Source organism: Triturus cristatus, chromosome 12 (genome assembly GCF_964204655.1).
Source record: "Triturus cristatus chromosome 12, aTriCri1.1, whole genome shotgun sequence".
Classification (NCBI taxonomy): Eukaryota; Metazoa; Chordata; class Amphibia; order Caudata; family Salamandridae; genus Triturus; species Triturus cristatus.
This window is the reverse complement of record NC_140595.1, coordinates 487,527,751-487,545,750: the sequence shown is the minus strand read 5'-3', so window position 1 is coordinate 487,545,750 and position 18,000 is coordinate 487,527,751. Positions and strand designations below refer to the sequence as shown.

At 39.1% G+C, this 18,000-nt stretch overlaps 1 protein-coding gene across 3 annotated transcripts in view; it reads right to left on the bottom strand.

The window, feature by feature from the left end:
• The window catches only part of KCTD15 (potassium channel tetramerization domain containing 15), a 179,667-nt gene that overhangs the window by 103,055 nt on the left and 58,612 nt on the right, over positions 1–18,000 (bottom strand). For all 3 annotated transcript variants that reach the window (XM_085637388.1, XM_085637386.1, XM_085637389.1), the window contains exon 2: positions 13,993–14,168. In XM_085637388.1, the coding sequence (XP_085493514.1) occupies positions 13,993–14,156 (164 nt within the window). In that variant the 5' untranslated portion in view covers positions 14,157–14,168. The remainder of the gene's footprint in view (positions 1–13,992; positions 14,169–18,000) is intronic.

Sequence of the window (18,000 nt, the reverse complement as noted above, 5' to 3'; positions counted from 1 at the left end):
GTTCTCATTGGCTAGCTGTGCACCGGTGGGGGGTGTCGCCCCAATAAAGAGCTTACTTTGCGTTAAAAAAACATTTGAAATTCACTGAAAAAAAGAAAGGCTAAAGTGACAATATAGTTAAGTGAAAATGTCAGTTAAAAATTACATTTTAAACTAAAAAAACAAAGCACTGAAACCTTCCCATTATAAATAACTGAGCTAACTATAACTTGAATCACCGCCATGGACTCCTTATGACCTCATATATTACATCACTATATAATTTGCTCTGTGTGCCATATTTAATTTTTGATTTTTTTAGTATTTTCTTTTTGTTTAATTTACTACTTTCATAGACACTGTGCTCTTTTTTATTATACATGTATGTTGTCTTCTACTGACATTCAAATATCTCAGATCCTTCCTAATATCTACAATGGATTCTGTCCATACGTTCACCCTCTAGTGGTATAGAACAAATAACACAAATTCTCTCTACTTGATATCCTTGTCTAGTGCTTGCCATTTAATGTTGAGGTGCTGAATGTCTATTCTCTCACTAGTGGGCAGATGTACATACTATGTACTCAGTAAAAGTAGTCGCAATTTGTGCATCAAAAGTATACAAAATCCATTGGTATTTTGCGAACTGACCTATGTACTAATAGGATGGCTCACAAAATACCAAATTGTAGTGGGTTGCAGTGTGAACTATCTCTTTAACATTAATTACTATCTGTTGCCATCACAGGGATGGTAACCTGCTGGGAACAGCAAACTAACATGTCTGCGATTGTTTTCAAATAGCACAATCATTTATTTAAACATCTTTTTATTGAGTTTTACATTTGAATTCCAGCTTATAGCCATATGCATTGCGTCGAGTCTGCAAACATCAGCGACTGCTGGATGCTCAGCATGCAGGATGAAAGAAAACACTGGAGAAATTATACTATTCATGTGTTTCGGCACGTTCCAAATAATCAAGTTTCGACAATAAATCTATCAATGGGGGGAGGTGGGGTTAGTTCGACATGGCATTATCTATGTGTCATATTCTAACAGCTAATCATATATAAAAACATTTTACTCATGAAACTTGATAACAAGAGAGGATCTATTGGTCAAATTATTCTGGTGACGGGCAGGTCCTGTATACGTGTTGCGGGATTTAATGGTGTTGTAAAGGTCATCTAGGGGTCGCCGAGTGGGGTTACTGGCTGTCGTCCTTAAATGAGGTTTGGCTGTGGGTTGTTTTTATTTATGGCATTGGGGTAGCTTGTGGTGGCTCAGTCCCCTTCAACTGTGTCTTTTGCTTCCCATTCTCGTACTACTTCTGACCACAGGTCCGCTATAGGGGGGCGCCTCACCCCTCTTTTGTCCTCCTCAATTAATGCTCTTTCTTCCGCCTGGGCCCAGGCCGTGACAGAGCAATCATTTATTTTTTATGACAGCTCATTTTCCTTAAAGGAAAATGGGACACTTTAAAAAAAAAAAAAAAAAAGTTTCTCAAACATTTTTCCCATTGACCACTGCTAACTCCTGAAAAAATAAATCTACATACACCGAGGGGAAGGGATCATTGAGAACCTCTTCCCATTTGCTAATGAGTTACCACCTCCTCTGAGGTGTCTGTAAAATATTCATATTTTGAGAAAATTATTCAAACATGCCATCAGAAATCAGTACTTGGAAGAGATGCCATATATACATCCCTTCGAATTCGGTTTGATTTCCTGAACCCTTTTAACGCTTCGGGGGAAAAATTCTGGATTGTTAAATGAGCTTAGTACATTTAAAAAAAGATTTTAGCTTTCACAAACTCTCTGGTTTGCCAAATCAGAGGGTTTGTAAACACTAAAACCCTTTGTAAATTTTAGCCTTAGTCTAGAATTAATTTTGTTTCTGTAATGCGCTAACCTCCGAGGGCACCTGACACACAGCAATGTCATATATTGTGGAAACCTGTCCTCTACAGGTCAGCTGTTCCTTAAATCTCAAAGAATATTGGAAGCTTGACACAACCGTGAGCATTGACCACTCCTCCACCTGTCCACTTTAAAGAAAAAAAGAGGAGGGGACAAGTCTCCCGCTTCCCTACAATCAATCACTTATACTGCAACATGTAGAGAAATAGAAACTATCACATGCACCTAGAAGCCTCACCTCTTATTTTAGTCCCTTAACTATTCATCCAGATGTAGACCTTCCTGACTGCACAACAAATCACCTGAGCTCAAATCAGAAGGGAATATAGAAGTACAAGTAGTCTGACTAGGTTTAGACGGAGAGGCGTATTCATATCCTGCTTGAAAAATGGCTTCTCCGCTGTTAGAAAGGCATTGCAAGTGAGCTTGAAATACTATTCCGCCTACTGATTCAACTATACCTCACATTCCCTGAACCCTCCTAGCTTAATCATATCGCACCCCACTACCAGTGCTCGACTGGAAACCAAAATCAGCCATGTTCAAAATATTCAAATCAACCCTAAACTGTTGTAGGCTGTGAGTAGGCCATGGGTTCTTTCAAGACTTGGTCAAGGCAGCTCACCCAGCTCTGAGTCAGAGTGGCGAGCCCGGCCATGCACATCAATGATAACATCAGCCACTATGTGACAAATAAATAAATAAATATAGGTGCTGGTGAAACTGAAAGTGTGGGCCCTGGTATGAGGTGCAGAAGAGCAGACATATTCTGAAGGATAGTGCAGCTGGGAATAAAAGTGATTGTGTTGCATAATTTAATTATGTTATTACACCAGTGCTCTACATAGACATTAATGCAAATGAGTGTAATGGTGTCAATAACGCCTGTGTCAAATAGCGGCTTCTTCATATTGCCAATTAGGGCTCTCCAAATCACTAAATGATACAGAAGTTAACACCGTTTGGGAGAAGGTGTTAAAACCCAGCACTGTGGCTGTCTGTCGCAGAAACTGCAGCATATATGGCGGCTGGTGGTGCAGTATGGCCACAGGAACACCTCCAAGTCATCACTGCATTAAAAGAACGACAATAACCTTACAGCATTGGTGAGGCAGGAGAACCCACTTCTAAAATACACAATAAACATGCCAGGGGAAAACTCACAAGACAGTCACTGAGATACCCGAGGGCATCAGACATAGAGGCAGCTATCCAGGTTTTAAATTCAGCATTACTGCTTTTGAAGCTCCTTGCTCTGTGCCATAGACTCATTCCGAAGAAAATGTGTCAATAGAAAGAGAGATATGATTGGTCCTTTTGGCACATTACTGAACCAGATATTGGAAACCATGGCAATATTTGTTAAGCAGTATGGAAGGTTCTCCACCAGGGAACATGATGCTTCACCAGTGAAGAAGTACACAATACCATGGCTGTCAACTACCCCACATGGAACTGATTGCAAATGCACAATGTGTGTGTTAGTGCAAGTTACAAAATAAATGTACATCGCAACAAAATATGCCATGTCCATGCACAGATGAACTAAACAGGACACGTGCTTGCCATGTGTTTATGAACAAAAGATACCAGTGCTTGAATGCCCCACTCATATTCCGGTACTTTATAAATAATGTAAAATCACGTAATCCGGCACAGTGTTGGAATCAGATGACCAAAAAACGTGAGTGATTGGTAAACAACACACCTACGTAGACGCCACAAGCACATATAAAGAAAACAGCAATGAACACCATTTTTGTTCCCGCCATTAGCTCAATACCATGAAACATATCTTTGATCTTACATAGGATAGGATCTACTTTGTGTACACTACTGTTTGTGCATAATTGCTTTCAGTTCAGAGTTGCACAATGTGGTGATGATGAGAGGCGTACAACTGATGATGATGCAAACCTGAAGCCATCCCCACACCGACAAAATGGGGCATTAAAATTCACACCATTAAAATAGCAGACACATCAAGGTTTAAGTCCAATCAAAATTACTTTGAACCCATGAGTAAAACAAAACACGTAGACAATAGCTCTAGAAAAATACTACAATTCATAAAGCACCAAACCATTAAACTGACCACCGGTGCCAACATGAACTACCGCTGAAATACAGTGGTGTGCTTTAGATTTTTCAAATTCACTGTCAGTGGTAAATGTGTATAGCTGGAATAATAAACATGTCAAACAAACATGTCAGCAACCTACATTCAAGTATATGCATGCTTCATGGCACTGACTAAATAAAACAAAAACACAAATGTATTTCTTGCTTATTGCATTGGTGATTAGAAAAATGGCAACAACACATATTAACATAATAAAATGCAAGACACACCTTGCGGTAATTCATCATTGTAAATGAAAGAACAGCGTGCATGCTAACCCAGACGTGAGCAAAAACATAATGCAGAATTACTCGGTGTATGTTAAACATAACCCCAAGGAGAACCAGAAAACCTGCAGAAGGTGTGTAGATGAGACTTAATGGGGGTTCCTCGCCTGCCACGCTTCATAGATGGAATAGCAAATGCCCTTCTACTTTCCTTTTCCTCAGGGGTAAATAGCATAAGCCAATGATGCCCCCTCCAAAGTCCTTACAGACTTTTGGGTGTTCGGCATGTATATATGTGGGTCGCCATTTATTTCAAAACATATGTCAGTTGCGTCCTGAATTTAGGCTTCATCGCTGAGATGTGCGTAAAACCTTCAGGTCACAGGTTTAAATCCCGTCAGAGGAGACAAAGCCTTTTATCACTTGGGATTCAATCATTAAGCTGGGGCATTAGCAATGTAGGTTAACAGTGCTTTCAGATGGAAAACTGTGGGAACAAGAGTGTATAAAAGCCAATTATAATGTGGGTGTGTTGTGTGTATCGCTCTCACACCTAAGAGACACGCTCTTATTCATAAAGGTGGGGTGGCACATGTGAGGTGTTGGATGAGTGTACATGGCTGTTTTTATAGTCTCCTATGACTCACACCAACACAGACACCAATAATGTATGTATCTGTGAAGCTCTATCACTTGTTCAAGACTGCACTTGTGAGAAGGGCAGATGTTGGGGTGGTAGTCGTGGTCTGCATACTTGAAAATGGATGCCTGTGTACGTTCCTCAAGTACTACATCATGTGAGTTTTTCTCTGAGGGTTTCTAAGTTACCTTCTTGACGATGAATAGCAATGGCTTCCTCCATCTGTTTGTAGACTATGCAAATAATGAAAATAAGTGATCTTCGGGGGCTATTAAGATTCTGATTTGTCATAGTACCTGTTCAAACTATTTGCTGATTGACACGTGTACTGCTTATTTAATTTATTTGCCATGCAAATATCATAACAAGTTGAAACATCATTACCTTCGAGGTCCATTTTGGAAAAATGGTAAATTGTACCAAGAACACCTAGTACACATTTACTTGAGGCTGTGAATGGGACTCAACACGGCTATTATTAATATTACATTAGTGCATGTTCACCAAAGGATCTTGGCACTAAGAATGAAAAGAAAGACAAGCCAACCTTACAAGACAGGTCAAAAACCATGGCCAAAAGAGGAAGGCCACCAGAGCCTAGACCCAATCAGGTTAGGCCTAACTAGAGATGAGAGAACAGGAATACATGCACTACATACTTCACAACTCAAACATTGGAGATACTCTGCAATTCCTACCGGAGATCATTCCAAAGTTTGAGGCCCAGAGTACAGAACACTCTTCAGCTGTAGAGTGCCCATTTTAAACAGAGCATGTATTTTATCAAAGCAGACCTGGAATGCAGTAGCCGGGCCTGGTCGGGCACAGGATCACTAAATTAGATAAGGGCACTGGGCTAATATTATTGAAGTTTCTTTAAGTGAAGTAGAGAACTTAAAGGTGGATCCTTGATTTTACAGGAGCCAGCCCAAGTGAAATCTGGCCTGTGAGACACGGCTGAATTTTCTGAGACCCTTACTAAGTCGCTCAGTCATATTTTAAAGCCTTTGCAGCTTTGAAATTTGCCATCCTGCTATGCCTAGACAAACTGCATTACAATAATCTATGTGGTCACAGCAAATTGACCCCCATCACATGCCAAAGGTTTTCATCAAGGATGAAGATGCAAATATTTCTCAAGATCTTAATCTGAGCTATCCCAGTAGCCCAAGTGTTTCTGAGTATGGCGTAAAAGAAACAGTTTCTGATCAAAGACCACTATCCAGATAGGGGCCACTTTATGGCAGCTAGACACCAGTGGACCAGTTCTCAGAGTCCCCACCGATAATTAACAGTGCTGGCTTGTTGGCATTCAGTTTTAAGAAATTGCAGAACATCCATTGCCTGACGCCTGCTAGGAAGTCACAGAACTGTCTAATCGTACTGGACTAAATGTCGGTAACATTCACATGAATAACTTACCAAATGCTATTACCTTGTATGCAATGTTTTGTCCTTGTTTGTGAGTTGATTTATGTCTGCTATATGCTTACAGACATTTTAATGAGTAACTTAAAAAACAACACAAGTGTACATCTCTGTATTAAAACAGAAGTTGTGAAGACTGTACCTGCACTGAGGAAGATTGTGTGCATAAACACCTTCTCAAAGTAGAGTGATGTGTCATCTAAGAATCCGAATCACTATTGTTTTTTTCTGAGTAGCTGTGCCTTACTCCTGACATGTGAGATTTACACCTAAATTTCAATGATTTAGACTTACTTACTTTCAGAAATGTGCTTTGAGTACAGGGCCCTAAGAGAGAAACTACGGTTATTTGTGTTGTAACTGGGGCCCCCAAAGTGGGAAGCAGCTATGGACATCACAAGTGATATAACCTGTTTCTGATCCACATTCCACATCGCCTTGACAAATAACACCGCCGGGGAGAGAGCAACTGTCCGCTGCGAATAAAGACAGACTGAATAAAGCAACAAACGTAACACTGCTGTAACGACTAAAGCACAGTAGTAAGATTTTCTGTAGGAGTGAATAAATAGAAGTAAGAACATTATAGTTTGGTTCAATTACTAATAAGTAATTACAAAACTTAGACTCAAAAATGTGTACAGCCATGAGCATACCTGCTGTCATTTGAAAATTACTGCTTCTTCTACTGTGTGCGTCCTTAACACCATGACAAACCAAGGTCTGCCCAGTTGCAAATATTTGATTTGTGTAAATATTCTTTTTGTTTAGAAAGGGAAGATGTTTTTGAGAACCAATGCAATGCTCACAAAAAAAGGTTAGGAGAAATATTGCTCCATGTTTCATATTAAGATAAAATTAGTTTTCTTAGATTGAGCTAGAGGCCTACTAGCACAATTGTACTCATGTAGGCTAAGGACAAGTTACGAGACATGTCATCGTTGAACTCCTCCTTCTACCTGTACATGTACACGTTTCAGCAAGAACTCCAATACTTATATTTACCAGTAGGGCGACTCGTTGTATGATCTGAGTACGAGAAAGAATCGCTCAAACCAGGTACTAATATAACTTAACCACTACATCTCGACAGAAGGATGACTTGTCCATCACATCTGTCCAACATGCATCATTGTACAATTTCAATACCAAGTTTTGCTCTAAACACCGTGTTGAAATCTTTGACTATATAACCAATAACTAACAGAAAAAGTATCTGTTACCAAATCATAAATTAATGATTCAGCCATCTACTTGATTATAAATGTTTTGTAAATGTCTCACTGGTAGAGGTGCCACTGCCAGTATAGAGGTTACATCAAACAGGGGCAACCCATACCCCCAAACCTGGGGCAGATAAATAGTATTACAGCTACAATGTTTCAGGAAAATTGTTAACACTGAACTATAAAAAAAATCATGTACATGAGAACACAAACAAATCAGAAGACAAATGAACAGAAAATCTTACAGGAATAACCAACAGAGAAAACAATTAATAATACAAAAACATATTTTTTACTAAAAAAACAGATATAGAAACACAATTACAAAACAATTAAGGAATACATAAAAGGTGCTCACATGGTTACACAATGAACATAGCTAAAAACATGGTTTACAGTATAAACAAGAAAACAATGGCAGAGGGAGACAGAACTTAAAACAAAATGAGTCTAACAAATAACAGGAACAAAGAAATGCAGTGAATGCTTCCTTATAAATATATGCCAAAGACAGGTGTCAACAGCGTTACGACCTATGGTATTTACAAGGTCATCATCAGGAGGATATTTTTATAGAGCAACGAGTCAATGTAGTTTGTGTAATCTGAGTCAAATGTTCTCAGAAAAACGCAAAAGGACCTCATACGAACAACATCAGAAGTCCAGCAATAAAAATAAATCAGCACATATTGGAATTACAGTGCCAATGTGGAGTCCAGTACAACTTTCAAACTGACCCACTCACAGTTCAGAGGACATTACATCCGAACACAGCAGGACTAATCAAGCCAGCATACATATCGCTCCCTGTCAGAATAGAGACCCACCGTGATCTAGCAGCTATTTTTGTGACACAAATGAACAGTCAGATCATTCTACATGACCCTAATTAATGGATGGATTTTCCCCAGAGTTCTGTGCCTTTATACTTACCCTTCACAGTATTTCACTACAATCTTCCACTATCCTGCATAAGGATAGAATCCGGTATTGCATGGGCTTTGGAGACATCGTGGCCCCATGTACTAACGCAATGGTGAAGACCTATTATTGGGCATTTATGTTTCTGTTTCAAATACTTTGCAAAAAATTGTACTATCACTCGACCCAACAAATATGAAGCTTGTTTGTTATTTCTCTGTTAGCAGATGCTAATCAGAAGAACCAATAGCAGGGCAAAAATGGTGGAACACTTACACAAAAGAAGTACAGATTTTCCTCCAGTGGACATCTGATATCAAATTATAAATGCAGAATCATTCTTCTCTTCCCACTATTTAAATGATTTGATTTCTTTATTTAAATATGATACAAAAACCCAAAGGTTGTGCTGGAACTTCACATAACTATTAATTGACTGGTTCTTCTCATACTGAAGATCCCCCGCTTAATTAATGATTTACCTTTACTTCAACCCTTGTTCTGAAGAAGGCTCCCAGAGTCCATATTATACAGCAGAAATGTCGAATTGTGCAGTAATCAGGCTATCTGTTATTTTTAAATCTGACCAAGTGAACGCTTATCAAATGGATATCAACAGAGTAGAATTCTAATTACACTTCTGAACAACCACAGAGCAGAGTGCACTTTGTACAAATTATATTGATGCATTAATGAATGCCTCATTGTGTTCTACGTCACTAGCCAGTGCTCTATGTTATCTTATAAAACCACATTTAACAAATTGGTGTACTTAAATTTCTTGATTGGTGGAATTCATTTAGGCTTACATTAAAATGACTACATGATAATAGTATAGTGCTGTAGGGTATGTCCTATTACAGACAGTTTACAAAACATGAGTTCTGGGTCCTATATCAATAACAGGTTCTACTTCTTGTCATTTTAACTTAGTGCCCACCACCAGTCTTGATACAATTTAAATCTCCATTGACATTACATTTAGACATAATTTTATTACAAGAGCTCTGCAACCAACTCTCTGGCTTCTTGTTTTACATTTTGTTTTATAGAAAACTACACTAATAGAGAAAGAGCTATTAGCTTCTTCTACTCATTTTCAAGTGGCCAGATCCTAAATCAGTTGAATATATCCCTTGCTATGTTTCAGGTGAAGCCATAAACTTCCAGGCTATTGCCTTTGGACATCCTTGTTTAGTAGGCCAAAACAAGTATAAAATCTATTTCGGCACAGTATGTCTAAGCACAGTATGTCTACCCTTCCTACATGTTTCAGCAATTGGTCTCCCTAGACTCTGACAGTGAGGAATAAACTAAATAGGATTAATCTTTCTTTGGCCAAAGGAATAGTGCTTGCCAACCTGAAAAGTAATTGATATTTCCATTATTGAAGAAAACGTCATGATATCCTACTAAGACAAAAATTCAGACTTATCACTAATATATCTGTTTAAATACTCTCTTGTGCCAGTGATTCTTCACCTACAGTTAACATCTAAACGTAATAATTTCTAGGCTTTCTAGAGCAACCGAGGAGCCGATTTAGATTTTGGCGGACGGAGAGAACTTTGTCGGGATGATGGAGGTCCCCCAATCTAGAGAAGCCGTTGCTTGCCATAACTAGAGAGAGCATTGTCCTCGCCATTATGAGAGACCAACACCAGAGGCGCTGGAAGTAGGGGTGCTGCAGTCCTCCCAAAATAACCATGCTCAAGTTCAGAAGGTGAATGAACAATAAACATGACTTTAAATTTTGTGCTTATCTTGTCACATTTGCTGTGCGTTCAAAGACAGTTGTCAGGCTATGTCTTCTGACAAATTGCTGCTTATTCCTTGAATATAGAGATTGGTGTTTACTTTTCTTTCTCTGACTGCAAATTGAGAGGATTTGGTAAAGTGAACTATGTGACATTCTTGCTGCCTTCATGGGAGTATGAAAGGAAAGACTGTAGGATGTATGTTTTTGTTTTACACAACAAAACTGAAATACTTATAAATGAACTCTACAAATATTTCAAACTATATCACCAATTAGGAAAGCTTAAATTAAACACATTTTGTTTAAATCTGAAGTATGATGAAAACAAAGATTTTAATACAATAAAGACACTTTACGCAGTGAGGCACAAATAATAAATATTCGCTGAAACTCCAGGAATCATCTTTCATTTGTTTTTGGCAAAGTTTTAGCATTTAAACTTTAAACTATGTATGTGCATATTTAGTGTCCATTCCAATAGAAAATGTGCTCTCTGTAAATGACAGTGCACTACCGCACAATGCATTAGTAATAGTTTGCGACATGGGCGCCAAAATGCACCACTGGCTTCATACCACACCCTTAATACTCTCCTGCTGAACTGGTGTGGCTCAATTGCTACAAGTTTTCTTTTTTATAATGTTTGGATTTTCACAATCCCTAGGATTTCACTGATGTAATATTGATGGCAGCACCACCACACTAAATATTGTTCCAGCACAACTGACCTCCATCTGTCAAATTAAGAGATGTCACGGAGGTTCCTGACAATGTTGTAACAGATTGAAAGACAGCTGGTCAACATTGTACAGTCTTTTATTTTTCAAAAAACAAACTACGAAAGTGGGAGTTTGTTGTTGAAAACTGAAACACCACTGACCCCTACACCATGGACGTTTTCACCAATGGTATGGGGAGTCATTACATTTTTTTTTCTTCTGTTCCTCACAGGCAGATTTTACCTGACGGTGAAAAAAAGCACACAAAAAAATGCCTGATTGCCCACTCAAAATTGGGAGGGCGGTTGGATGGCTAACTTCCGACGGAGGAGAACACTGGGGTTGGAGCCATTGTTTACATGCTTTCAGTCCGCTGGCCAAGAAATTGGTCAGGTGGACTGTGAGTTTGGCAGTCAGGGTACTCCATCAACTGTGTGACAGAGTACTCTCTCTGCCAAACTCTAAATCAGCCACTGTAATTGTGTTCCTATGAGATACGCTAGGGAAAAACATTGCTCTGGAGCATGGAAGTGCTGCTTCTGCTGAGACTGTCTGAGGCCATTTGACACAATCATCTACTCAGTCTCAACAGACTGTCTAACGAGGGACTGCCGGACAGTTCTTTTTTGGTGCTGCTCACTTCTGACAGGCCATTGCTCTGCTACTGTTCTCCCACCTTTCAGGTCCCCATTTGTAATGAGCAGCTCTTTTTCAACAAGTATCTCAGGCATTTGATTCAACTCATTGAATTATTTGACCTTCCAGTCTAAAATTACATGGATGCCTCCCTCTAAGAAAGTGTTCAGTGACCTACTGTGCAGAAGTAAAAAAAAATGAAGAATTGAGTGGGCAGAACTGAATAAGTTGAAGTTTAATTAAACTAAAATCGAGGTTCTGGCATTTGTGCATGAGCCCAACTTATGACCAATGCCTTTCAGCTGAGTGATCTGCGTCATTGTTAAGTCCAGAAAACAAAAGCGTCAACATATGTCCTTAACTATACATTTTCTTTTGAATCCAAGGTCTCTACTGGTATATACCACGGTTTATCACCTTCAAACTCAGAGAAAACTCTCATCTGGCCTATTTTGTGGGTGGGAAGTGTGGTAATTGCACTTGAGTTGTCTCAGAGATCATGCAAAAAATACTTATGTATAAGCTACCTGACTGCCAAATTGAACAGTTGGAGCCCTCAGAATCTACTTACTATACTTCTATCATTACGCCTTTACAAAGATGTCCCTGATGTCCGAGGCACAACCGATTAAAGGTCTTTTCTATGAAGCAATTAGCCTTTTATACACAGTAAATCAATCAATCAAGGGTTTGTGTAGCGCGGCTCAAGGCGCCGGGGGGGGGGAGGGTGCTGATCCCTCTAAAGAGACGTCTCTCATGTACCACAAGGAAGGCCCCCTGTTTATCTTCAGCCCTCTGTTCAAGGCCATAAGAACCAATAAATTTCATTCCAGGAGCGGATCTTTCTCTGCGTCCTTATTCGTGGAATGTCCCCCTGTTTGACTTCAGAAACAGCCATAACAAACCCCTCTTTTGGAAAAACTTTTGACAAACTCATCTCTAAGAAACAGCTTAAATTATATTTTTAACAAAGTAATCCTACTAATCTAAAACAGTTACTATCTGTCTCTCCTTCTAACATCAGGCACCTCTAAGTTGTAAATGACAAAATGTTATGACATGCTATAACATAAACTTTGGAGCTCTTGCAATAGGATAACTTGGCCCGTTTACCAGACGCATTAGCCAATTTTAGGCATAGCCAGAAAATTTAGCAAAATAATAGGTTTTAGTCATTCGGAAACAGAGATTAGGAGTAGTGGTATGCCACGCCAGAGATGTAAGTGCCTTGGCTGTATACAAATAGACATACACATCACTACATACGTCAGATGGATTTTCAATGTCAACATGGGACTTGTTGGTAATCACCAAAAATAAACAGAAGTTCTTACAAAAATAGAAAACGAGGTTCTGCAGTGTGCACAAGGTTCAGAAGTGGCACATCACTGCCATAATCTACGGCTATCAATGTAAACAAAGATGAAGCCTATATATATATCAGGTACATACAGAAGCATGATACACATCTGATTGCCGCCATATTAAATCTCTAGATATCTATATGGATTGAGTATGAATTGACTGCAGTATAGTTTGAGACTTTTCTCTCTCCGTGTCTAATTTGTACCTCCCTCCCTGTCAGTTTGAAGGTGATGGAAACATTTTGCTTTTTCTTTTAGAAAAAAACAGCAACTTTACCCTAACAATCCACTGGGATTAAACCTTCTTCAAGTCTCGCAAAATGGTGTTTTCTTTTGGGCAACAAACATTTTGGCTCAGTGGAAGCACTTTGTTAACATATCTGTCCTCTGTTGCCACATTCACGTGTTGTAATACTGACTTTGGTAAACATCGAGTGTACTTTCCAGCTCTGATGACTGACTATACCATTTAAAATTCACGGGTGGGTTTGCTTTTAAAATATTTACAGAATTAAGCAATCTTCGTCAGCTCCGCAATTAGCATGAGCACTAAATAATTATGTGCAATATTTATGCGCTGCCTTATGCTAATAATGGAGGTGCAAATAAATACTGTATGTCGTATGTGTGCTCAGTATCTTAAGTCCCCTCTCACAGGCAGCGGGCAGATTCCACGGAATGGGAAGCAGTGAGAACAATACGAAAAGATGTTGCTTCTACTGTTTTAAGGGATTTGGCCAGCACTGCTTGGGGGATGGTGGATGCTGCAGATTATGAACTATGCATGCAAATGATTTTCAAGTAAACAGGTGCTTAAAATATAAAGTGCAAAGTGTTAAAGGTCAAGAAATAAAATAATTATAAGGAAAAATGGAGAACATTTGGATTATGGAACAGTTTTTACCCTTTATGCTATTGCAATCTTTGAATAGACAGACATGAGAGTACTGCAAAGCCCCAGCATGGATAAACAGTCAACCCCATCATTCTAACACAGTTCATGCACAGTATTCACGCAGAGGACAAATAAAGCCTTACGGTACCTGGAATCGGGATACTTTGTTAGGGTCGCCAGGCTGCTGGTGTACATATGCCCTCCTACATCAATGTGCACTGGAGCATTGCATTTGGTGAGCTGCGCCGGGAGAGGGATTCCTTGAGATGCGAGAGGTGACACTGGGGACCGTGTTAAGGAGAGACGGGACATGCTTCTACCCTCCTGGAAAAGGAAGACACAATGCACAGTTCCTCTTAGCTAGAAGCGGGCACTCTCTTAACTTCAAGCAGGGTCTTAGATCTAATCAGATCATCTTTGCATCTGCCTGATCACATATTCAGCTAACAAATTATTGCTACCACTGTAATTAAGTGTATTTGCATCATTTTCTTCAAAGCACCAGAGGGTAAGAATAGGATGCTTATTAGCAATAAGAAAATCAAGAAAAAAATGTCAAGGTGTCAGCCTCAAGGGGCATAAAACAAACTGCAAAATTCTAATTAAAGGTCGCGGGCTTATGTGTTAGATGTGAAATATCCCCTGACAAACGAATAACCAATTTGTGAATTGGTATTCAGGGGTTTTTGCAAGTTTGTCTCAATAACGAGACACCTCTAAATTAGTGACTTCCTCAGTACCCAAGGCATTTGGTTTGTACACGTCGTACATTTCACATCAAGCTAAGAGCATTTCATGTCTCATGTGTGACTGCAAACATGATTGTGTCGAAACGGTTAAATCTTCTAAGCACAGCAATCTGTAGAAGCACAAGAAGCAGTATGTAGATGTCAGTATAAAAAAAAATCAAATCTAATCTCTGAACTCGAATGCACGTCACAATCAACAACAGTAGAGAACATCACCTGAAAAAATAGTTTGTTTGTTTTTTTTTAAATGATTTAAGGTCTCAGTAGATGTGTACGCTCAGGTGTATAATCACTTATTCTAAATAGTACGTGGTTGCCTATGTGCTACAAGGACACAGAAATATAAACATCATCCAGTGGATTGTACATACCAATGCATGCATTTTATGTAGCTCTCTTTCAATTAGAACCAAACTAATTACATAGTAAAAGAAAAGAAAAGTAACATTTCAAACAGTAATCTTATTTGTGTGTGTCTTTCACTTCATCTCCTTTCATGGAAAAAACACAGGAATTTCATTCTTAAACAATCTATTCAACTTGTGCTAGTACTCAATATATATCAACTTTCACTGCTTTCTTTTCAATGATTGGACAGCTATAACCAGCTGGTTCTCTCGTGTGTCAGCTTTCATAATTCAAGAACCTTACACCATCCACATATCGTTCAAGACTAAAGCGAAATTCACATAACAATGGTATTATAGACACGTTTCATTTGACTGGGTGTTTACAAAAGTGCCCATTTTCTCTTAAAGTGTCAGGCACCTGGATGTTAAAAGATGCAACCTTCTTAGCAACCCCTCCCTCACAAAAAACATTTTTGCCTATCACTGATATCATGTCAAAGAGATGAATGTTTCCGAACTGTCTTCCAATTTCACTTGCAATGTATATTGTGACACACCAACATAGACACTTCACATTCATGCATCACTTCCTACACTAGAGTAACAGTGCTGTGATAACTTTTGGCGTAGGTTTTAACCATTCAATCTTCATTACATTCAAGAACTCATGCATTGGAGGCCCCATTTAGCTAAAATGCTTTTGAACCATAAACGCGTGACCGGGGCACTAAGCAAAGATCATCGCTCCTCGTATAGCAGGCCGGTTGCCCCGGCTCTCATAGTTTATGACGCAAAGGCAGTTAGCTCGGCTCTTTACGGAGCAGAGCTATGGGGGTTTGAAAACATAGACGAGATCAGCAGGTCTGAGCACACATTTTTGAGGGATTTGGTGACGCTTCACCGTAACACCCCACTAACACCTTTAATGTGTGATATGGGAAGGCGGCCATTTAGAGCCATTGCTAGGCTCCGCCCACTGCTTTTTGGGCTCACTTAAGGCGTACTGTAGAGCTTACCAACTACGCCATAGCTCTAACGGAGGTAATGAACTTGGATGTGGACCATAGGGTCAAGTGGATTTCATATGTGAAGAAAACTATGATGCTACTTGGCCTTAAAGAATCATGGGATACCCAAATTCCCCCAAGCAAGGCAGAACTTAAGCGTCATTACTGGGATTGGATTGACAGCCAAGAGCACAGTAAGCCAACTATGGGGAGATTAACAGAGGATTTTCTCACGTTTAAGCAAACTAGAAGCCTAGAGCCTTACCTAGACATGATCCAGGTCCCACGAGATAGGACTGTACATCAGTTTAGGTTCGGCACGCTCCCTGTTAATACACTAACTTCAAAGTGGCACACAGCTGAGAACACAACAGAGTTGCCGATGCTGTGGAGCCCCGGTGGAGTGTGTCGCTCATGTCATGTTTTCTTGCCCAGCTTACAACAAAGCAAGGATCAAATGGTTAAAACCAATTTGCAGTGGCATGGGCACCCGCGACCACCGGTTTGCTCTGCGTATTTTAAAATCTGACCCCAGTGTTCTATTCTCGTGTGGGGTGGCCAAGTTTCTAGGCCAGGCTTGGTTAGTTAGGATGAAAGCACTACGTGGGGTGACCTCAATATAGGCCCTTGTGACTCTAGAGGCAGCTAAAAAAAAAAAGTTGTCACATAGCATTTATTAAAACCACAGACGACATCGGGATGTTATTACAAATTTAGAATACCTCCCACGATGGATATAGCACTAGCACTTTACATAAACACTATTGTGATGGACCATGCCCCTTTTACCATTTTTCTTTTATGTATTCCTATTTTAACTATTGTGTACCTGTGGTGGAAGGGATTTGTAGAACCTGGCATGCACACTTTTTTAGATAAATGTTTTTAGTGATACTTGTTTTATGCTTAGTATTATAATACGATGCCGAAAATGCTACGCCAAGATATTTTAAACGAACTTTTGCATTCATAGCTTTATATCAACACATATTGTTTTATTGTACAAATGTCAAATAATGCTTTTATGATACATGCTGTTGAATAAAGCTATTTGAAATTAAATAAAATGAATAACAATTTTGTGAATTGGGATTCAGGGTTTTTTTGCAAGTTTGTCTCAATACCGAGACACCTCTAAATTAGTGACTTCCTCAGTACCCAAGGCAATTGGTTTGTACACGTCGTACATTTCACATCAAGCTAAGTGCATTTCATGTCTCATGTGTGACTGCAAACATGATTGTTTCGAAACGGCTAAATCTTCTGAGCACAGGAAGCTGCAGAAGCAGTATGTAGATGTCAATATAAAAAAAATCTAATCCAATCTCTGAAGTCGAATGCACGTCACTATCAACAACAGTAGAGGACATCACTTGAATATTTTTTTTTAAATTTTTTTTTTAATGATTTAAGGTCTCAGTAGATGTGTACGCTCAGGTGTATAATCAATTATTCTAAAATAGTGTGTGGTTGCCTATGTGCTACAAGGACACAGAAATATAAACATCAGCCAGTAGTTTTTACATACCAATGCATGCATTTTAAGTAGCTCTCTTTCAATTAGAACCAAGCTAATTACATAGTAAAAAAATAATAATAATATTCCAACAGGAATCTTATTTGTGTGTCTTTCACTTCATCTCCTTTTATGGTAAAAACACAGGAATGTCATTCTTAAACAATCTATTCAACTTGTGCTGGTAATCAATATATATCAACTGTCACTGCTTTCTTTTCAATGATTGGACAGCTATAACCAGCTGGTTCTCTCGTGTGTCAGCTTTCATAATTCAAGAACCATACACCATCCACATATCGTTCAAGACTAAAGCGAAATTCACCTAACAATGGTATTATAGACACGTTTCATTTGACTGGGTGTTTACAAAAGTGCCCATTTTATCTTAAAGTGTCAGGCACCTGGATGTTAAAAGATGCAACCTTCTTAGCAACCCCTCCCGCACAAGAAACATTTTTGCCTATCACTGATATCATGTCAAAGAGACGAATGTTTCCGAACTGTCTTCCAATTTCACTTGCAATGTATATT